Raw genomic sequence first — 23,780 nt, 5'->3', positions numbered from 1 at the left:
ATTTTTATTTACATTATGAGTTGTTTAAAGTTATATATATATATATATATATTGGGGGAACGGGTTGCACGCCGCAACGGAAATAAAAGTAAATATATCAATATTGGGGGATCGAATTGCACGCCGCAATAGACTTATTTAAAAGTGAATATTGGGGGATCGGATTGCACGCCGCAACAGACTTATTTAAAAGTCTATATATATACTTGATTGAAGTAAATATATGACAGACTTGATTAAAAGGAATATATATATTGGGAGAGCGGGTTGAACGCTGCAACTGAATTAAGTGTGAATATATTGTGAGAGCGGGTTGCACGCTGCAACAGAGTTGGTTGAAATGATAATAGATTATGACTGCTGAGTTGGCTTCAATTATTATAAATGAGTTACCTGTTTTATTTCTATTATTTGTTGTTATTAATATTGCGTACAGGTTAATGTAAGTGAACCGCCTTAGTCTCGTCACTACTTCGTCGAGGTTAGGCTCAGCACTTACCAGTACATGGGGTCGGTTGTACTGATACTATACTCTACACTTCTTGTGAAGATTTTGGAGTTGGTCCCAGCGGCGTACCATAGACTTGCTCGGATTTCAGCTACCAGAGGAGACTTGAGGTATAACTGCATGGCGTCCGTAGTTCTGAAGTCCCCGTTTATTTTACTTTAGCTGTGTGTTTATTTCCAAACAACTTTATTTTATTCGAACCTTTATTTATATTTATTCTAGAAGCTCGTGCACTTGTGACACCAATTCTTGGATGGTATTTAGACACCGTTGTTTTTATGGATTATTTCACCATATTTCAAACTTTGCTTCCGCTTTTGTTTCCTTGATTATTAATAAATTAAAAATTATTTAAAAATTGATTAATATTATTCTAACGTTAGCTTGCCTAGCAAGTGAAATATTAGGCGCCATCACGGTCAGAATGAGGGAATTTCGGGTCGCGACAATCTTGCAGATGAAGTACTTCCTTCGGGAAAAGGACAAACCACTTCTAAAGATAAGACAAAGTTAGAAGGTACTATTTATCTGAGGCAAATTGAGATTAGCCAAATCTAGTGATCAAATACCAGATGATTGAACAAAAAACTTAAAAACTCTCAACTTTGAAATGACTTTGTCATTTGATCCAATTGTACTCGTTTAGATCGGAACACAAGTATGACTTCGCATAATATCCAAAATTGATCTGGCAAATGTTAGATTCAAAAGCAATAATTTGAACCTCCTAGCCATAAGAGACATAGGGCTAAAGAGTGCCAGCAAAGGATATCTCAGAATTGGCTAAACTGTTTACTCTTGTGTTTTCTTGCTTCGCAAACTAACATTTTGCCCGTCTTCTAAAAAGTATTACGGAATCTAAAAATTTCTTCATAAACATACACTACATAGCACTTACTCAGACGAGATAGCCTAGATTAATTTCTATATCAATTGTCAGAAGATGGTTTCTTTTACACAAATATATAGTACTAACTCCTAGAAAAGAAAGCAGCATTATCTGAGTTGACGCTTATCAACAAGATTCATCAAAAAGCATCACAAAAGTAAGTTTTTGCAATTAGCGATTTCGATTCAATTCTAAGCTAGCAGCAACCCATTTTTCATCGCTGCAAGGCAAAACACAAGCACCATTTGGAAGCTCCATATTTTCATTCCGGGGGAAAATGAAAATCTTCTCGTTTGGCAAAATACTGGTCCCAGCATATGTACCAGAATCAACAGACTCCGCAACTGAATCAGTTGAATGATCAAAGACCACTGAAGCAGAAGACTGCCCATCAGGCAAGCAGGAGGCAGCAGGACATGGATCCCTGATAACAGAATATGTTTTGGATGCAGTTGAGCATCTGTGTCTGTTTGCATTTGTATCTGTCTCTGCAGATCAGGCCAAATAATGAGTACTGGCACATAACATAACTGGAATAGACTAAATGATGCAGGTGATAAATTGGAAGAAACACAAAGTGCATGTAGATAATATGCCTATATAACCTTGTTGTTTAAGTTGTAAAGACTAAAAGCCAGAACCAAGATGCATGGCTCCAAGACAGTAGGAGACTGAGTTGGACGAAATGCAGCTCTTTACTTCTAAAGAATAAATGTGATTACTAATTGATGTTTCCAATAAGACTAAATAGGCTGCTCTATAAATGGATATTCCCTGGTATTGACCTCAATGATATACAGCCCAACTAAAAGAAACCCTCATAACGACATTGTTCTGAGATATTGAGCAAAAAAGGTATTTGGCCTAAATGATGTAGAGCCATATCACAGTTCCCAACTTGATATCATGATATGCATGTTATTGATCAAACCTATTATACATTAATTTAAAAACGCAGCACTTTGTTTTGTTTGCTGAAAAGTTTAGAAAAATGTTTTTCATGTCTACTTTTGCAGTGATGCATTAAGAAATTATACAGTTCCTTAAAAGAAACAATCATTAACAAGAATTTAAATGTCAGCGATACTCAGTTTGATTCTATCAGCAATATTTACAAAATACCATGAGGGTCCAACACAGCTTACCTGCTTTACACGAATTGAGTGAGAAAATCTCGTGTCCAAATGCTTGGTTCAATCAATGAATTTGGACTTCAGGAATTACCATATTTAAAGTTTGATAATACCATCTAAGACTTTTATCTTTCTTTATCTTGACCTCAACTACTTTCCATGACATAATAAAACCCTCTACAGCTAAGAATGACCAAAACAAACTTGTGACAATATTTTTCCTTTCCAATACATGAAGTTACAGTGACACAGCTGGTAACGCGACACCCGTATATTTTGTTCGATTAAGAGCCTCCACAGACAAGAAAGCTATCACACCAAAACTGAAGAAAGTCAAAGTAAAAAAATCGAGTTAAATAAATGATGTCAAGGGGTTTCAGATTACAGAAAGCACCTTCTTTTTGCAGATTTAGTTCTTCAATTATCAATTTGGTTTTCTGCTGAACAACTGGTTCTGGTACATCGGTAGCAGCACATCCTGAACTGGCTGGAAGGACCTTAAGAGATTCACCTAGTTGACCGCCTGTAACACAAAAAGTATGAAATTGCATACCTGACTTAGAACTTGCCAATGAACCCAACCCTTCCGAGGTTAACGGTGTTGGCTTCGGAAGAAAAACAAAAGATATTTTCTTTAAGTTACAGGAAATAAAGAACATAACGATTGAGCAAATAACCTGATAATTGAGCAGAAATATTTGGATAAATGCAGGATAATTGAATTGTGAAGTGGGAAAATGTATCCAGTCTAGGATCAGCCGAAAGAAGTTCAAATAAAATGACAAGTAGATTAGTACCATCGGATTTTTATATCTTGTGGAGCGCTTTTAAAATAAGACCAAAAAAAGTTTTAGCAACTTTCTAATGCTCCTATTTATAGGTAAAGAAAGGTGAATAGCAGAAGCCATGTGTATTTCTCTCGGTAAAAATGAGCACTGAGGTTATTAATATATTCATACTCAACTTAGTATTTTACCATTAGTATCTCCAGATCACAAAATCTAAATGACTATGATTTTCGAACATTTGCTGATTAAACAGTATGTGGTCGTTCTCAACCAAGGATTCAGGGATTTGAAGAACAAGACATTTTGCTTATTCAAAAAAATAAGCTTTAATTAGTAATTAAAGAAAAATGTTTCTATGAGTTGTCAATCATCTACTGTTTCAAGTTGAGCAGGACCAAGACAGAATACTTGGAGTGCAAGTACAGTGAGGTGATTCATGAAGCGGATGTGGACGTGAGGCTTGATACTCAAGTCATCCCCGGGAGAGGAAGTTTCAAGTATCTTGGGTAGGTAATCCAAGGAAATAGAGAGATTGACGAGGATGCCGCATATCATATTGGAGCGGGATGGATGAATGGAGGCTCGCATCCGGTGTTTTGTGTGATAAGAATGTACCAGCAAGACTTAAAGATAAGTTCTATAAAGAGGTGGTTAGACCAACTATGTTGTATGGGGCAGAGTGTTGGCCAGTCGAAAATTCTCATGTACAAAATATGAAGATGGCAGAAATGAGGATGTTGAGATGGATGTGCAGGCATACTAGGATAGATAAAATTATAAATGAAGATATTCGGGATAAAGATGGGTGTGACCTCAGTGGAGGAAAAGATGCGGGAATCGAGGCTTAGATGGTTCGCGCATGTGAAGAGGAGAGACATTGATGCCCTAGTAAGGAGGTGTGAGAGGTTGGCCGTGGTGGGTCTAAAAAGAGGTGAAGTATTGAGGAGAGGTGATTAGGCAGGACATGCATGGTACTGCTTCAACTTGCCGAGAACATGGCCCTTGCTAGGAGAGTGTGGAGGTCGAGAATTAGGGTATAAGGTTAGCAGGTAGTCGTGAGTTTTCCTTGTCAATACCAGTAGTATTAGTGTTAGTCCTGTACTTTCTTATTTTTAGATTTCTATTATTATTTGTTGTTTCTTTCGCTTCGGCTTCTTGCTATCTTGTTGTTATTACTGCATGTTGCTACCGCTTCTTTTCTCATCCTTGAGCCGAGGGTCTATTGAAAATAGCCCTACCTACTCAGGGTAGGGGTAAGGTTTGCGTACACACTACCTCCCCGGACTCCACTTGTGGGATTACACTAGGTTTGTTGTTGTTGTTGAGCAAGTGTTTTTTCTTTTTATTTTATTTTATTTTATTTCAAAGCTATTCTGACTCTTCCTTCATAATAGGGGTAAGGTCTGCGTACACACTACCCTCCCTAGACCCCACTTTTGGAATTACACTGGGTTTGTTGTTGTTGTTGTTGTTGTCGTCGTCGTCAAAGCTACTCTGAGTAAGAGTTAAAAAGGATGTAACTATCATCTTGCTTTAAGTTCAACAACCTTACTGTACACCAAGAAATGGGTATTGACGCAAGTATTGAACGGCCACTTTCATCAAATATTGTAATATTGTGAGTAAACAGAAACTGCCGAAGTACTTTATGTCCTTGCAAACTTTCCAGACAAGCGATTGAACAAACTAATCTCATTTAATGATGTAAAAGCATATAGTATCTTGTTCACATCATTCCCAAGCAAAACGACATTATCACATTTTTTTCACGCAGATGTAGCCCAATTAAAGAAGAGACACAATGCCATGGTAGCTCATGCAGACTGAACAGATCAAACTAATAATGACGAGGCAGTAATGGAGCTTTGGTGCATTTTAGCTGATCAGAAGGAAAATAGTATATTAGTTGTGAGAAAGCACGGCAGAAAAATATATTATTGATATTCTATTAAGTATTTATAATAGCCCGATTTATAACTATACACAATACATATTCAACTCCTATTCCATGTGGGACTAGGGTTATTAACATAATTATCTATCACTCTCACTCGAGTCGGTGCGTAACAAATCATACATACCGAGCTTGTTACATATATAACTAATATGAGGACTACTGAGGGACTTGGCGAAAATATTTGCAAGCTGATCATTCGACTTCGCAAACTTTGTAGCAATATCTCCTGAGAGTATCTTTTCTCTGACGAAGTGACAGTCAATCTCAATGTGTTAGGTTCTCTCATGAAACACCAGATTTGATGCAATATGAAGGGCAACTTGATTATCACACACAAATTCCATCTTGCTGATCTCACCAAATTTCAACTCGTTGAGCAAATGTTTGATCCAAACTAGCTCACATGTTGCCACAGCCGTTGCTCGATATTCTGCTTCTGCACTAGACCGAGCAACCACATTCTGTTTCTTACTCTTCCAAGACACCAAACTACCTCCTACTAAAACACAACATCCGGACGTAGAACGTCTATCAGAAGGTGACCCTGCCCAGTCAGCATCTGAGTATCCAACAATTTGCTTATGGCCTCGATGTTCAAACAATAATCTTTTGCCTAGAGCTGATTTTATATATCGAAGAATGCGAACAACTGCATCCCAATGACTATCACAGAGAGAATCCATAAATTGAGAGCACGAGGAGCTAACTCATCTTTTGCTAGAGTAAGGTTATGAACAAAACACGTTCTTCCAAAGACACGGGGTGGAAGAGAGAAGTGGGGAAACAAGACAGAGAATGGAACTAGATTCTGGATAGCTGAGGATGGCATACGATTAATAAGATAACAAGATGTAAGACCTGCATCCCCCAAAAACGCAACGGAACATGAGATTGTATGAGTAGGGTACGAGCAGTTTCAATAAGGTGTCTATTCTTTCTTTCAGCTACCTCATTTTGTTGAGATGTGTATGGACAATATATTTGATGAACAATCCCATGAGAGTTCATAAACTACTGAAATGTGGAAGACAAATACTCTAGGGCATTATCACTACGAAATGTGCAGATAGAAACCCCAAATTAATTTTGAATTCAGCGTGGAAGGGCTGGAAAATAGAAAATAACTCAGATCGATTTTTCACCAAAAATATCCAAGTGCACCTCGAATAATCATCAATGAAACTGACAAAGTAGCGAAATCTCAAGGTAGAACTGACCCGATTAGGACCCCAAACATTTGAATTGACTAAAGTGAAAGGTGACTGCTCGATTATTAGGACGCCGAAGAAAATGGGAGTGAGTATGCTTACCGAGCAGTCGAGCTGACATGACTCACTCTCTACAGTGGACAAGTGAGATAAACCAGGAACCATTTTCTGAAATTTTGACAAACTGGGATATCCCAATCGTTTATGTAATAAGTCTGGTGAATCAATAGCAGGACGAGTTGTTGAAGAAAGATAAGATGTGAGTCCATGTGATTTTCCAAGGATAAGGTAATAAAGTACATTTGATTCACGCCTGGAACCAATGATCCGCCATGTACTGTATTCCTGTAAAAAAAAACAAGGTCATCAAGAAATAAAACAAAGCATTTAAGTGATTTGACTAAGCGACTAACGGCTATGAGATTAAAAGGACTACCGGGAACAGAAAAGAACTTAATCTAAAGGTAAGGAAGGAAGTGGACTTCCTTGACCTATTCCAGTTGTCATAGTTTGAGAACCGTTGGCCATTGTGACTGTTGGAAGAGATTGAGAACAAGAAATAATAGTGAAAAGAGATTTGTTACCAGAAATGTGATCAGATGGGCACCTGAATCATAGACCTAAGACTCGGAGGATAAAGATTGGGAGACACAAGTCACGCTATTACCTGTTTGAATAACGGAAGCTATCTTTGAAGATGTATGTTTACATGTTTTGTACTGAAGGAACTCAATATAATCCGGTAGAAAAACCATCTAATTATTCATAGTATTGGATCCCATTTTGCTACAACCAATTTCTCAACTTCTTGACTAAAAGTTGTATGGTTAACCTTGGAATGCCAAATCAAAATACTTCTTTTTTAAAACATTGTTCACTCGCCAGAAAATAAAAAGGTAGTCGGAATTTGATGAAACTTGAATGGACAAACTCGAAATAACCTCCTGAGCAATCTGTCCAAAAGAAGCTTTGTCGGAAACTAGCCGGAAGGTGGGCCATGCGCCTGTGCGTGGACAAATCTCGCCGGAAAAAAAAATCTAGCTCTGGTCGGCGCGTGGATGGGAGTTTTCCGGTGGGGTTTGGTCGCCGGAGGGTGGAGAACACTGTTGTGGTGTTGGTTTATGCACAACACCGGTAAAAAAATAGTTTTGACGCAAACAGCCACCGGAAAAATTGCACGGCGACTGTTTCTTCAAGGAATCATTGGTAGATTGCACAACGAGTATTTTCTCACTACCGCTCTGATACCATGTGAGAAAGCACGGGAGAAAAATATATTATTGATATTCTATTAAGTGTTTTACAATAGCCCTATTTATAACTATACACAATACATTATTCTAACTCCTATTCCATGTGGGACTAGGATTATTTACATAACTATCTAACATCAGTTACCAGTGCTACAACAGGGTGAAGTACATAACAGGATAGCAAGCTTGTAGCCAAAACGGCTCAGGCCAGAAATGATACAGAGATACAAAGAGCGTGCAAAATGTGAAATTCTCTCAAGGATAGAAGAAAATAAGGAAACAAAAGTGACATGAGAGAATCCGGGTGAGATAGTGGAAATGATGTAGCTGGAAAATCAAAAGAACATGTTTGTTAAAAACAATTGACTGATTCTGATTCTAAAGAAGGAAATGAAAGGAACACATAACGCCGCGCTATATATTTGTTGGGACTCTGCAGTTCGTAGCTCCATCCAATTAATTCCAACGGATGGAGCTATTGCAAGTTTGTGCATTAAGGTGACATGCAACCACCCCATTTACAGGTTTTGTTTCCCGTATTTACCAACCATCAATAATCAGACCATTTATACATGCCCAAAGGTTCAAAAGGGGTCCTGTGTGACTTTTTACAGAAAATAGGAGACTCCACTTTCACCAGAAATTATAGGGGGAGTCAGTCGAATTCTACTAGTTGGTTCTCCTGGCCTTTATTTTCATTTTCTTTCACGGGGAGAGGGGCATGCTAATAAATCATGAATGCTACCTTTATTAACAGACACGCCAGTATGCCTCCTGTTACAAGCATCGTTTTCAACTTCATTTGCCCTGATTGTGTGCTTTGCACTATCTTCGATAGTTGACTGCGAGCTAGAAGATGCAACCCCTAAGATACTCTTCAAATTACCATCAGGGAGATCAATTTGACTACCCTTACCTGAAAGGAGATGGCAATGTTATTCCATCAGATATTGGACATTCATATTCACAACAGAACAACAGGAAGCTGCAAGTCTTTAAAACCTATAAGATGCTGGAAATATTGTTAGGTCTAAACAAAATATTTCAGTCACAAATAGATCTTAATATCTCCATAGAAACTCGCGTTAAGCATCCTTTCATAGGTGCAAATGTAGGTTCTTGAACTATTTATGGTACCTTAATGGTTGTTTAACCAGCTGTAACGAAACTTCAACTTGATTGGTGTGCATAGTTTTCCTAGTTTATTAATTTCTGCAGTTCGGAACACCATGTCCTCCTGCTTAGTTTTATATTGTCTTTAAAAAGATCATGTTTCCTTATCATAAAATTCCATGTGATTATTCCTTGTCCCACAATCAAAAAGAAAATCATTGATTGTCAAGAAAACTAGCAATTGTGCTACTGAGTGTATATCTTCCTTACGTTTCACAAGGGCATTGTAAGCAACCTTTGCAGCATTCATCTCTGCTTGCTTCTTGGTTTTAGCTTCTTGTCCTTGAAAAGTCCCACCTCCAACTTCCACCGTTGAACTGAATGTTGGTGCATGAGGTGGGCCAGCTCTGGCTGTATCATAAACTGGAAAAAGTAAACCCTCTTTTTGAGCCAGTTCTTGCAAAAGTGTCTTGTATAAACCTTCATCCTGATGTATTCAAAAAATAAATATATAAATACATAGAAGAACTAAGAAATGTAGTGCACGAATGATCTCCCAGCACAAAGTAAAACAAAGACTGTTTAAATACTCCCCCCCCCCCCTCCCTTCCCATTTTACTTGATGGTGTTTTAATGGACACGGAGTTTAATGTGCTAAGTTGACTTACACGTCATATTAGTAATAGAAGAACATATTAAAATAATGGTTGAAAAACCAATTTGATAGAGAAAATACCACATCAAAATTTAAAATTTTAGCTGAACGAATTTGAATTTTGACAGAGTTACCCGGTACTTGTGTTGGTGGGAGGTAGCGGTATCAGTTACCCCGTGGAATTAGTCGAGGTGCGCACAAGCTGGCCCGGACACCACGGTCATTAAAATTTACCACATCAAAAATTAAAATTTCAGCTGAACGAATTTGAATTTTGACAGAGTTACCCGGTACTTGTGCTGGTGAGAGGTAGCAGTAGCAGTTACCCCGTGGAATTAGTCGAGGTGCGCACAAGCTGGTCCGGACACCATGGTTATTAAAAAAAGAATTTGAATGTTGAAGTTTTGAAAGTTGTACAGAAATAGAATGGATCAAACATTTCGCACCAAAGAGCAAAGAGTGTTACATTAACTGGAAGAGACTAACCTCCTGAATGTCATTCAGCGCTAATGACTCAAAAGCACCTTTTGCAGCTGCATGTTCAGCTTCCTTCAATGTAGAGAAGAATTCCTGAGTTTCATAAGTTTTTCCATCAATAGTCACTTTTGACCTAAAACGACAGGCGTGCGGAGGGCCATCAAGTTCAGAAGAATACACGGGTAAAGTGAGATTTTGCTTTTGGGCATACTGTTGTAGTCGATTCTTGTATAGATGAAGCATCCCTGCAACATGGATGAAGTTGTAAGAGTTAGAAACTTGACATAAAAGTATGAGAAATATCTAAAGTCAGTCAGATGAACTTAAAGGCATTCGCACATTCTTGAAAAGTTGTTCAGAAATGAGGCATCCAGAAATATGAAATATGAAATACTTCAACAGTATCTCCCATTGCTTCCAAGCATATATATTACTGTTTAGCTACAATAAGATCAAAGCATTATCCGTCTTTTAAATGTATCCTTGAACTTAACCACATCTTCTTCAGCAACTTTCTCTTATGAATTTGAAGCTCTGTAGAGATTCACGGAATTCAATCACTGGTAAATTCCCTCACACGCCAACTCTCATTTTGATAAGAAGATGAATTATAAATATGCGAGCAATGAGTAGTCAAGTACAGAGAGATGAACAAAATATTTTTAAAAGCACAATGGAAGGAAGGAACATCTGAAGGAAATTGCTAAGAGATCTCATCTAAGATCCACTATAGCCACCGTTTGAAATTAATGTGCTCACAAGATAGAGACACCAAGAACACTATTGCAGTGGACCATCAACCGCATACTGATATAGAATGAAAAAGTTACACTGGTCCAGTTGACAGATAGGTTGAACCTTCTACTTATCCAGAATTAGAAGTAAGCGACATTCCCACAAATTTCCTTTCCTGGTTTAGGCTTTATGTGTCAAATCTCGACTGCTTACACATGCTTTCTTCCAGGTACTGATGAAGTAATAACTCATAAAATCCAGAAGGAATTTGATCCATTTACCAGGTGTTCCAATTCGCTGAATAAACTTATGCTTTCACCCCACAACTGTAGGTTTATCGCTCTTCTTGTCTGATTTACCTTAGTTTTAAGGGGCATGTATTCAGTTTGAAGCTTTTAAAGGATTAGGTAGAATATTATACAATTGCCACAGCAGTAATACAAAAAAACAACACGAAACAGAGCTAAAAGAAGAGAAAATAGCTAGAAAGATGCAACTCAGTAGGGCAAATAATCATCGACTTCTATGCCACAGAACATAACCTTAGAACCAATACTGCCTCCAAAAACCTCAAGTATACTAGTATGGTTGAGAAGCATGAAATCTACTGTTTCTTTAATTGTCTTGTTCCTTTTTTTATGTTCCTAATGGTAGCTCAGGGTTTAAATGCAATATGTGCAAAACATATAGAGAATACACCATTAATAACCAACATAATCACACAAATAAAATAAATTGCTTAACCAGTAAAATTACTGGTCCTTAGTCATATACAACAAATCCCATCCAGAACTATCATCTATAACATCAAGCAATGAACATAATTAGCATTGCATTTAACTTTAGAGGGTTAGCCGGAGAGGAAGCCAGACCATTTCATCACATCTTCAATGCACTGGAACCAACTTTGTCCTCATCATTTTCAATGTGGTACATTCACATTTAACTCTTTTATTGTTATTATATTCCCTTTTGACAGAGCATTCACAGTTAACTCTTGTAGTTATCATTTACCCTTTTGACAAATATTTAAAACTCTTGTCATGGAAAACATAGACTTTTTATTTCTTCATAGCTTTTCCAAAGAAGCCAAATAGATTACAATCAAAAGTTATTCACCAAATTGTAGAAATTCATATGATTTTACATTTCATTAGCTTATTATATCAGGAGAAAAAAGCTGATTATGAACGGGGTAATCAAGATGAAATTACATGAATGAGAAAAAACATCTTAGATAAAAATAGGGCATCATGACTGACCATTTAGAAAACAGACGAACTGCTCGTGAAGTTTTACATGATCAAAACACTTGCTCACTAAGCTGGACGGAGACATTGGCTTAACAAATGTGGAATAAAGGAAATTGCAAGCTGAACTGAATAGAAACAATTGTACAAAACATGTGGAAAAATGAAAACTAGGAGAGTGTTTGAATCTGGGTTTGAGAAGGAATTTTTTTTTAACAGGATGCAGAAAGAGCGGCTTCCTGATGGAAACAATTGGAAGTCTGAGGTTGCTGCCTGACAAAGAAGATCCTCCGTCATTGAAAGGGGACAAGAAGTGCAAAGTTCACTATAAAATGCTACAATATTCTGCCAAAAGGACCAAATGCAAAAGAAAATAGGTCTTGGAAGGCAGTATGAACACTAGAGCCATATCCAGAGCTGCAGTTTTTGGTTGGATTGCTATTAGTATTGCCTGCCTAAAAGAAATTGAAAGCTGAACTGAATGTGGAATAAAAGAAATTGCAAGCGGAACTGAATAGAAACAATTGCACAAAAAATGTGGAAAATGAAAACAAGGGGAGGGTTTGAATCTGGGTTTGAGAAGGAATTTTTTTTTATCAGGACGCAGAAAGAGTGGCTTCCTGATGGAAACAATTGGAAGTCTAAGGTTGCTGCCTGACAAAGAAGATCCTCTGTCATGGAAAGGGGACAAGAAGTGCAGTTCACTATAAACTGCTACAATATTCTGTCAAAAGGGCCAAATGCAGAAGGGAATAGGCCTTGTAAGGCAATATGAAGACCACCCAGAGCTGCAGTTTTGGTTGAATTGCTATTAGTGTTGCCTGCCTAACACAAGACAACCTACAAAGTAGAGGATATCACATTGATTTAGCAGTAGATGCTATTTATGTAATTACAAACTGAATCGCGGGAACACTTGTTATTGCAATGTAGATATTCATGGGAAGTATGGTCCATGTTCTTGAATATATTTGGGGTGAAATGGGTGGCCCCTTTATCAATAGCAGATGCAGCAAGAAGCTGGAGTGATCAGTAGATCAGAAGGGAGCTCAAATGCATCTGGAAGACAGTGCCTCTATGCATTTTTCTATAATTTGGAAGGAGAGGAACTATAGGTGTTTTGAAAATCAAATATTCATCCCTACCATGTATACAATTTAGTGTTTTGCAGTCTCTATAATCTTGCTGTAATATGAGAGATACTTAAGGTGTAAATGCTTTTGTGGGCATTCTAAACTCCTTACAGATTTGAGGGTCTAGAAATGCTTGTTTCTACACATATTAGCACATTCTTGGTGCCTAGCAATAAAATCCACATTCTATCCAAAAAAAATGAATGAAAACGAGGTGAATGTTTTATTCTAACCTTTCGAGGTATTAGCGTCCCTACCAGCCAATGGAGTTCCATTGACACGAGAAGGTTGTCCAGCGTTATTCTGTCTTTGTTGAAAAATATCCATATTTGGAGGTCCAACATCCACCTTCTCAAAAACATCCACCTTACTGCTTGATGTTGAAGCGCCTGCCCAACTAAGTAAAATGTAACAAATTAACAATATCAAGGCAATTTTCCAAATACCGCATAAGTATTCCCATTAAATGAAAACGAATATTTTTTCTTGTTTGGTTCTTTTTTTCAGTTGACTGTAAACTTGATCATCAAGGATAGAGACACAGCACAAGCTTTGGCTTAAACAGTTAGACAAGCAGCAAAAAACAGATAACAATAGTAAAATTATATTCTTATTCAGTTAATTCAATTTACTATTTGGTAAAATAAGAAATTATTTTCAAAACATGAAAAGAACTTGGATATTTGTCCCCATTTTCTATCAAAGTAATGTGACCAGGAGGTCAAGGGTTCATGTTGTTGAAACAACCTCTTGAAGAAATGCAAGGTCGGGCTGTATACAATAGACCCGACGTGGTTTGACCCTTCCTGCACATAGTTAAGGCTTACTGCACTGGGTTGCCTGTTCCTTTTTTAAATAAAAAAAAGGAAAATACCAAACCAGTTAGGTAAACAACTACTCCCTCAGACATTGTTCCCGATTACCTTTCAGGGATCAAAACTTGACCATATTCCGAAAACTTAGACGTGAATAAATTCCTCAATGCATAAGTAAATGCCAACTCTTTAACTTATACGCATAACAAAATAAAATGAGACGTCTACATTGGGAAATAAAAAGTACTCCCTTTGTTCCCATTTTATATGACACATTTTCTGTTTTAGTCTGGCTTAGGAGAAATGAGACCTATGTAAATTTAAAAATAATATAACTTTAAACTTCTCATTTTACCCTTAATGTCAATGATTTATGGGATGTGTATGGATTATTGTAGACCACTCTGCTGCGGAGGGAGTAGTAAACTTATCGTAAAAGTACGACACCAAAGCACAACGTTCAGCAACTACAGCATGAAGTACAACAGCAAAAACAGCACCCATAACCATAACCTTATACTATCAGAGAACTTCAAAACCCAAGAAGAACAATCAAAACTGGTCGCAAATCAATTACTTACATAAAAAATGACTAAATATACACTTTAAAATCCATATAATAGCCCAATCAGTTAGGAACTAACCAGAAGAAGAGGAGGCTGGTAGTGCAGCAGCAGGTGAAGGTGAAGGAAGGTTGTGATGTGAGAAGGCCTGGGCGGATTTGGGGGAAGTGAAATGGGCAAAGGCGATATGGGCAGCAAGATTTTGGGCTTCTTTGGAGGATCGGCAATGGTCCTTGGGTGACGCAAAGGAGAATCCATTGACGGTAACAGTGGCTGTGAAACGAGGGTTGTGATCAGGTCCCTCTTTCTCCGTCCCGTACTCTGGCAAATTCCACCCGTACTGGTGGCAAAGCTCTTGTAGCTTCGTCTTGTACATTCTTTGTGACTCGAGAGAGTTAGGGGCAACGAGTGATAGGGAGGTTCCGTGGAGTTGTACATATTTATAATGTAGAAATACTTCTTTTTTGGGAAAATAAATATTAACAAGGTGGTTGGATGGATGTTACATATCGTTTACGGTGTATTATTGTATTGTACTGTATCGTATTATTTGATGAATACAATGTTTAGCTAGATTGTATCGTTTGTTATCATTTCATGATATCACACACCAGCAATATTTTACAATAAACTTACAATATTATAAAAATAAATTATGATACGGTATATAAAAAGGTAGGGTAAATGATAAAATAAAATTATTTAATAATAATAAAGGGTGAGATTGAGAGAAAAAGACATGTCAACGATGCGACCACACCAAATCGGTCGTTACATAAAGTGGCACATTTCGTCGTTACGTAACGACGGATTTAACGATACGATACAATAAAATTTAAGTAACAATCAAAACAAACATCATATTTAAAGTAACAATACGATACAATACAATAGGTAACAACCATCCAAACAAGATGTAAAGAATATTTCTTTAATGTTTCTTCAAGTTTGGCTAATAAATTACCATTATCTAACTATGTTATGTTATTATAAAAATACAAATAAAAAATGTTGATCTATTTGTATACTCGTCAAAAATCACATTAAGTTGCATTCTCCGTTAGATAGAAATTGTAATCATGCATACTTTATGTAGAGGGTAAAATATGTTTATATTAAATGATCGCATGAGAAAATTATAATCATGACCGAAGACAGAAGATAGTTGAATCTGAAGGCAACGATCCTGTTTGTTACAAGAGAGAATGATACCCATAAAGATGAAATAAATGTCTATCACTCGGTAACATTTAATGAAGAATATTTTACAGCATTAAGTACACGGCCCGTTACAAGGAATATGACATTCACTGCTTGCCGTTACATATTCTTCAATGGCCCTCATAATTGAAATTAAAGAGGGGCTTGATCCTAGGACCTTGTTCCGTGGGTGCAGCTATAAATAGTAAGCTCTATTATCATTGTAAAGGACACGAATTTTCTGGCAAACATACGCTACACTCTATGCAAAGCTCAATATAATTTCATCTTCTTGTTTATTGATATTGTTACTATTGTCCCCGAAAGCCCCGCTCCCGGAATTACTATTTCTGCTATTTTATCTCAATCTCAAGGCTAAGTATTATATTTTTGTCTAATTCATCTATTATTTTAGGATCAAATTAATTCACTTATCTATAAACCACGTATAAATTCAACTGTACCATTTTACGGGTAAACAGTTTGGCGCCCGCCGTGGGGCTTTGTGTAATTAAGTTGGCCCTTGCCTCTTTTACTAACGCGTTTGATTATTTGTTCTTAGCAAAAAATTATAGAAAATGACAGATAATGGTGTTAACAACATACATAACCTTGAGGCCCAAGGAAATCAGCCTCAGCACGAGGATTCAATCAGTGATACCCGCAGTGAGGGGAACGAGGCCACACTAGTCCACGGCACACGGTACACGCGACATGTTCAAGAGGCAACTCTTGATGATGCTAAAGAAGAGCACGTCGTCGAAGCGGTAAGGGTCTTGCAGGAGCAACAAGAGGCCATTTTAGGCCATCTCACACGGTATGATAAGGTTATCACAAAGTTGAAGCAGGCATTATCGGGTGCTTCCAATAACGTGAATGAACGAGATCCAGTTCCTCCGGTGCTCCCCCAAATCAAACAACGCAGAAGGTCGACAACAACACCCCGAGGGGAGAGGTCGTCTTCGATGGGGCAGAGGGGAGCGGATCCGATCACAACAACGAGAGTGATCCCTTCAAAAACGAATTCATACAGTTTATGAGGGAAGTAAACGTCTGCATGGACCAAATTATGGGCGCACCACTAGTGCTGAAAGGGCCGGACTCAAAGAAGTACACTCAATTGTCGTACATACCAAGCGCGACACCAGAATTGATCCTGAAGCGGTTTAAATGCCAGATGTGTCGAAATATGATGGAACTTCATATCCTCAGGAGCATATCACCACCTATACAACGGCGGTGAAGGGGAACGATTTAGCTCCCCACGAGATAGAGTCAGTTTTGCTGAAGAAATTCGAAGAGACTCTCACGAATGGAGCCTTGACGTGGTATTCATTTTTTCCCGAGCATTCCATAAACTCCTTCGATATGCTCGCATATTCTTTCATTAAGGCCCATGCCGGGGCCAAAAAGGTACAGGCCCGAAAGGCCAATATATTCAGGATTACACAAGAAGAGTCTGAGTTGCTGCAAGAGTTTGTAACCCGATTCTAGAAGGAAAGGATATTGCTACCGGGCGTTTCGGATGAATGGGCGGCTGAAGCATTCACCAAGGGTTTGAATCCGAGAAGCTCCAATGCTTCCCGGAAGTTAAAAGAAAGCTTGCTCGAGTTCCAAGCAATAACTTAGGCGGATGTTCACAACCGGTACGAGTCAAAGATAAGGATTGAGGATGATCAACTCAGTTTCCCGGTGTTGTTTAAGGGTCGGGACTGGGAGAAGAATAAAGAGAAATCAAAAGACGATTTTGATACAACTCGACGGTCTTCGAGGAGCCGGTTTTTGCCATATGAACGGTCCGAAGAATGCGACAGAGGTTTCCGATCGGCGGATAGGTGCGTTATAGATAGAAGAATTGATCGCGGCTGGAATAACAAGTCGTTACAGGTTAAGGAAACGTCAGGTTCTCGAGATTCTCCCTACCTTAAACTTTCAGAATATAACTTCAACGTCAGTGTAGTAGAGTTGGTGTCGTCCATGAGGAATATTAAAGAAGCACAGTTCCCAAAGCTAACGAGATCCGATCCCAGTCAGAGGGATCCTAATTTGTGGTACGAATACCACGGGACAAATGGTCACCGGATCGGGGACTGCAGGTATCTGCACGAAGAAGTAGCGACACTGCTGAAAAATGGCCATCTCATGGAATTTTTAAGTCACCGAGATAAAAACAATTATGGTCGCAATCGTGATAACACGGAGCCCTCAAAAGCAGGAGAAGATCCCCTGCGCCTGATGATCAACATGATTTTTGGGGGAACGAGATTAACGGGGTTACATTCTCGGCAGCAAAATAGATGAAGGTATCAGTAACCCGCAGTAAGAGGCTCCGGGAAATCACTAAAGACCACATCACTTTCACGGAGGAGGATGCAGATTGTTGCTACCACACAAGGACGCATTGGTAATCTCTTTAAATGTATTAGATTTTAAAATTAAACGTGTTCTGGTGGATCCAGTGAGTTCGGTCAATATTATACAATGGAGGGTATTGGAGCAAGCCAAGCTCACCGAAAGCATCATTCCGTCCACAAAACTCCTCGTCGGGTTTAACTTAGCCAGCGTGACAACCCGAGGAGAGATCCTGCTGCCCATGAATACCGAAGAGGTGATGAAGACGACCCCTTTCGAGGTGGTGGATGGTGATATAGGCTACAATATTATCCTGGGAAGACCATGGTTGCACGAGATGAAGGTTGTGCCATCAACATACCACCAATTGCTGAAATTCCCAACCCCCGAGGGAATTAAACAAATAAGAGGTGACCAACCAGTGGCAAGGGAGATGAATGCAATTTCAGTCTCTAGTAGCAAAGGGAAGGAGCATGCGGCATAGCAATTATAGGAACCGACGCCTGCTCTCGAGTTAAGTGAAGTCAACTGGGGAAGAGGCGTCAGAATCTTATCAGGTGCCAAGGTATTTCCAGGTACCAGAAGAGACGGACACAACAAAATCCACAGCGGAAGAGGTTGAGCAAGTCACATTATTCGAAAAGTTCTTGGAGAGAAAATTCCACTTGGGGACAAGACTGCACCCCGAACTAAGGTCTGGATTTATTAAATTTCTTAAAGTTACGTCGATTGCTTTGCATGGCCACATGCGGATATGACATGTATCCTATCGGAAGTGGCCGTACACAAGCTAAGCTTGGATCCCAGCATTCCTTCGGTAAGACAGAAAAAATGTCCTATTGTTGAGGCTAGAAACAAATTCGTCAAAGAAGAGGTAACTCGCCTACTTGATATCGGTTCAATCCGAGAGGTAAAGTATCCAGATTGGGTAGCTAACGTAGTAGTAGTTCCAAAGAAGAAGAATAAATTTCGCATGTGCGTAGACTATAAGGACTTAAATAAGGCGTGCCCAAAGGACTTGTTCCCATTGCCGAATATTGATCAAATGATTGATGCAACGGCCGAGCATGATTTAATGAGTTTCCTCGATGCTTACTCTAGGTACAACAAAATTAAGATGAACCCAGAAGATCAGGAAAAAACTTCGTTCATAACGAATTTAGGCACATATTACTATAATGTGATGCCCTTCGGGCTAAAGAACGTCGGAGCCACTTATTAAAAAACAAATAGGGAAAACCATGGAAGTTTATATAGACGATATACTTGTTAAGTATTTGAACGGAGGTGATCATCCTAAACACTTGTAAGAAACTTTTGACATCCTAAGGAAGCATAACATGAAGATTAACCCCAAGAAGTATGCGTTCGGGGTCAGGTCCAGCAAATTCCTGGGATTCCTGGTGTCACAAAGGGGGGTTGAGGTTAACCCCGATAAAATCAAAGCCATCGAAGATATCCCGGACCAACTATCAAGCGTAAAAGAGGTTCAAAGGCTCATGGGGAAATTGACCGCTTTGAGAAGGTTCATTTCCCGGTCTTCAGAGAAATTCCATCATTTTTTCTCGTTACTCAAAAAGAAGAAGAACTTCGAATGGACCCCGGAATATCAAAAGGCTTTAAGAGATTTGAAAAGGTACTTGTCAAGTCCTCCGTTATTATCGAAGCCGGAGGAAGGCAAAAAACTATTAATCTACCTAGCAGTCTCGGAAGTAACGGTAAGCTTTGTTTTAGTCCATGAGGATGAAGGTGTGCAATCTCCCATTTAATATGTTACTAGAATTTTAACGGGAGCAGAAACTCGCTACCCACATTTGGAGAAGTTGGCCTTAGCCCTCGTAGTCGCCGCTCAGAAGCTAAGGCCTTATTTCCAATGTCACCCGATAGCTGTGGTGACCACCTTTCCCCTGCAGAATATCCTTCATAAACCCGAACTTTCGGGTAGGCTGGCTAAAAAATTTGACATAGAATATAAACCTAGGACTGCGATTAAGTCACACGTTTTGGCCAACTTTCTGGCCTATTTCAGTCCGGGATTATTACCTTTGGCAACCAAAGAGGCAGTGATGGTGTCAGAATCGACATCAGGAGTTTGGACCCTATTTATGGACAGAGCTTCTAACGTAAAAGGGTCCGGGCTCGGCATAGTATTAACCACGCTTTGGGGAGAAACCCTAAGGTAGGCCATAAGAACGGTTCCTCTAACTAACAATAAAGCATAGTATGAAGCTTTGATTGTAGGGATAGAATTGGCTCGGGGACTAGATTCTGAGGTCATAGAAATCAAATGAGACTCCCAACTAGTGGTAAATTAGGTCTACGGGATCTTCGAGGCCAAAGAGGAACGCATGCAGTAATACGTAGTGAAGGTTCAGGCTCTGCTTGCTCGGTTCCGGGAGTAGTTAATTACGCATATTCCGAGGAACAAAAATGCAGAAGCGAACGCATAGGCTAACCTTGGCTCATCTATGAAAATAAAGGGATCGGACTATGGTACGGTCGTACAGCTTATGCACTCGGTTCTTGATGTAGATAGCTACTACAAGATAAACGTGACTAATTTGGTCTGGGACTGGAGGAATGAGATCATTGATTACCTCAAGCAAGGAAAGTTTCCTGAAGATCCCAAGGCATCCCGAGCGTTACGCGCTAAAGTAGTGCGATATTATTTCAAAGGAGGCCATGTACTGGTAAGTGCTGGGCCTAACCTCGACGAAGTAGTGACGAGGTTAAGGCAGTTCACTTACATTAACCTGTACGCAATATTAATAACAACAACAAATAATAGAAATAAAATAGGTAACTCATTTATAATAATTGAAGCCAACTCAGCAGTCATAATCCATTATCATTTCAACCAACTCAGTTGCAGCGTGCAACCCGCTCTCACAATATATTCACACTTAATTCAGTTGCAGCGTGCAACCCGCTCTCCCAATATATATATTCCTTTTAATCTAGTCTGTCATATATTTATTTCAATCACGTATATATATAGACTTTTAAATAAGTCTGTTGCGGCGTGCAATCCGATCCCCCAATATTGACTTTTAAATAAGTCTATTGCGGCGTGCAATCCGATCCCCCAATATTGACTTTTAAATAAGTCTATTGCGGCGTGTAATCTGATCCCCCAATATTGATATATTTACTTTCATTTTTATTGTGGCGTGCAACCCGTTCCCCACATAATATATATATATATATATATATATATATATATATATATATATATATATATATATATATATATATATATATAACTTTAAACAGCTCATAATGTAAATAAAAATTACTCCAATAAATACCACGTCCAATGAGAAACAATTAAACATCAAGGCACACAATAATTATAATTTATTTATGAACAAACAATGGAAATAATAATTTATTTTGGAAATCAAGGAGAAAATAGACAATTTAATATTTAATATGCTAAATATCAAGTAGCAATTAGTGCACATAATTCAAATAAGCATGTAGCAATTATTACAAGAATTTAAGAATTAATATTTGGCAAAGAATAGGAGAGAAATAATTATTATAACAATTAATTTATGGTTTAAAACAATTTATGATTTTTCAAGTAAGCATGCAAACAATATATTTCAAGACGTAAAGACACTCGTCACCTCGCCTATACGTCGTTCACATGCATTTCACATAACAAATAATTTAAGAGTTCTATTCCCTCAAGTCAAGGTTAACCACGACACTTACCTCGCTTTGCAAATTCCAATCAATTATATAACCACAATTTTTTCTTTTAAATTTGTCTCCAAAAGCTTCAAATCTATTCACAAACAATTCGATATACTCAATACGAATAATAGAAATTAATTCCATATGAATTTATAAATTTTTCGGATAAAAATCCGAAATTCATTAAAATACTCGGCAGTGGGACCCACATATCAAATCCTGGAAAAACTTACGAAATCCAAACACTCATTCCGAGACGAGTCCAACCATACAAAAATTATCCAATTCCGATGTCAAATGGACCTTCAAATCTTAAATTTTCTTTTTTGGAAGATTTTATAAAAATCTTATTTTTCTTCCATAAATTCACGGATTCATGATATAAATGAGTATGCAATCATGAAATATAATCAATATAGGATAAGAAACACTTACCCCAATATTTTCCCGTAAAAATCGCCCAAAAATCGCCTTACCCGAGCTCAAAAATGAAAAAGGGTTGAAAATGGGACGAATCCCATTTTCCAGAACTTAAGTTCTGTTTCTGGGACTTTTACCCTTCAGGAACGCGGTTAGTGCCTCGCGTTCGCGAAGCACAAATTTGTGCTGTCCAATTTTACACTTCGCGAACGCGAAGGCAATAATCCTGGCCAGCCTCTTTCCCTTCCCGAACGCGAAGTTTTGAACCTCAAGCCTTCGCGAACGCGGTCACTCTGTCGCGAACACGAAGCATAAAACATGCCAGCCCCAATTTGCTCTTCGCGTTCACGAAAGTACCTTCGCGAACGCGAAGAAGAACACACCAGAAGCGTGAAGTCTCCAGAAAACCAAATTTCCTAAGTGCGAAAATGATCCGTTAACCACCCGAAACCAACCCGAGCCCTCGGGGATCCAAATCAAACATGCACCCAAATCCTAAAATATCATACAAACTTATTCGCGCGATCAAATCGCCAAAATAACATCAAGAACTACGAATCGGACACCTAATCAAAGAAAATTTCCCAGAAAACTTTAAAACTTATATTTTTACAACCAGACGTCCGAATCACGTCAAATCAACTTCGATTCTCACCAAATTAGGCAGACAAGTCATAAATATTATAGTGGACCTTCACCGAGCTCCGGAACTAAAATACGGATCCGAGGTCAATAAATCCAATATCAGTAATTTCTTGAAAATTATTAAACTTTTAAGTTTTTAATTTTTCATCAAAATTCTATATCTCGAGTTAGGGACCTTGGAATTCGATTCCGGGCATACGCCCACGTCCCAAATAACGATACGGACCCACCGGAATTGTCAAAATACTGATATGGGTCTGTTTGATCAAAATATTAACTAAAGTCAACTCAGTTGAGTTCTTAAAGCTCTATTTCACATTTTAATCCATTTTTCACATAAAAACTTTCCGGAAAATTTTACGGACTGCGCACGCAAGTCGAAGAATAATAAATTGTGCTTTTCGAGGTATTAGAATATAAAATTACTTGTTAAATTTAAAGATGATATTTTAGATCATCACAAAGATATACAGTTTAGATCAATTCATCAAGCTTTTTCCGAGTGGAATAAGAAAATGAACTTTTTGATGTTAATACATAGTGTCGTGAAAAGGAACACTTACAGAAGATCTCCACACAATAACTAAAGATATAATAGCATCAAGTTTTATTGGCGCGCAAAACGTGGCACGTTCGCTGAATTCTTCCGACGCTTGTCCTATGAGCATTCTTCCGACGCTTGTCCTATGAGCATAGGTAGGGTGATTTACAAGAATGATTTTGGTGGTAGGTAGTCTTGAATTTTTTGACTCCATTTCTCTTATTGGCAAACGTTCAAATTTCAAAAAATTTACCCCTGGCAATTTTTTCCCAAATTGTATTGTTCGCTATGTGCTACATATTTGGGGATAACGTATATGCAAGGTAACTAATGTATATGTAGATGTCATATGCTTCCATACTTAGGTAGAATAATAAGCTTTATATGCTTTATCTATTGCTTTACTTGTATCATGATTACATATAGATCTTCACATGCTAGTA

At 38.3% G+C, this 23,780-nt stretch overlaps 1 protein-coding gene across 5 annotated transcripts; it reads right to left on the bottom strand.

Annotated features, from left to right (window-relative positions):
• Positions 1-1,416: 1,416 nt before the first annotated feature.
• Positions 1,417-14,903, bottom strand: LOC104087280 (double-stranded RNA-binding protein 1-like). Of its 5 annotated transcripts, none has more exons than XM_009591693.4 (7): positions 14,559-14,900; positions 13,333-13,488; positions 9,991-10,226; positions 9,120-9,336; positions 8,482-8,652; positions 2,925-3,053; positions 1,417-1,885 (listed from the first exon to the last, which is right to left on the bottom strand). In XM_009591693.4, the coding sequence occupies exons 1-7, from the start codon at positions 14,851-14,853 to the stop codon at positions 1,569-1,571; spliced, it is 1,521 nt and encodes a 506-aa protein (XP_009589988.1). In that variant the 5' UTR covers positions 14,854-14,900; the 3' UTR covers positions 1,417-1,568. The 5 variants fall into 5 exon arrangements, 4 of the variants coding, with proteins under 4 accessions (XP_009589988.1, XP_018623271.1, XP_018623270.1 ...); XM_018767755.3 differs by having other exon boundaries at positions 13,333-13,496; positions 14,559-14,890; XR_011412571.1 differs by lacking the exon at positions 1,417-1,885 and adding an exon at positions 6,586-6,828 and having other exon boundaries at positions 14,559-14,903.
• Positions 14,904-23,780: the final 8,877 nt, after the last annotated feature.

The sequence above is a fragment of the Nicotiana tomentosiformis genome, chromosome 1 (genome assembly GCF_000390325.3).
Source record: "Nicotiana tomentosiformis chromosome 1, ASM39032v3, whole genome shotgun sequence".
NCBI classification, from domain to species: domain Eukaryota; kingdom Viridiplantae; phylum Streptophyta; class Magnoliopsida; order Solanales; family Solanaceae; genus Nicotiana; species Nicotiana tomentosiformis.
The sequence above is the reverse complement of the archived record's forward strand: the minus strand, read 5'-3'. Positions and strand labels throughout refer to the sequence as shown.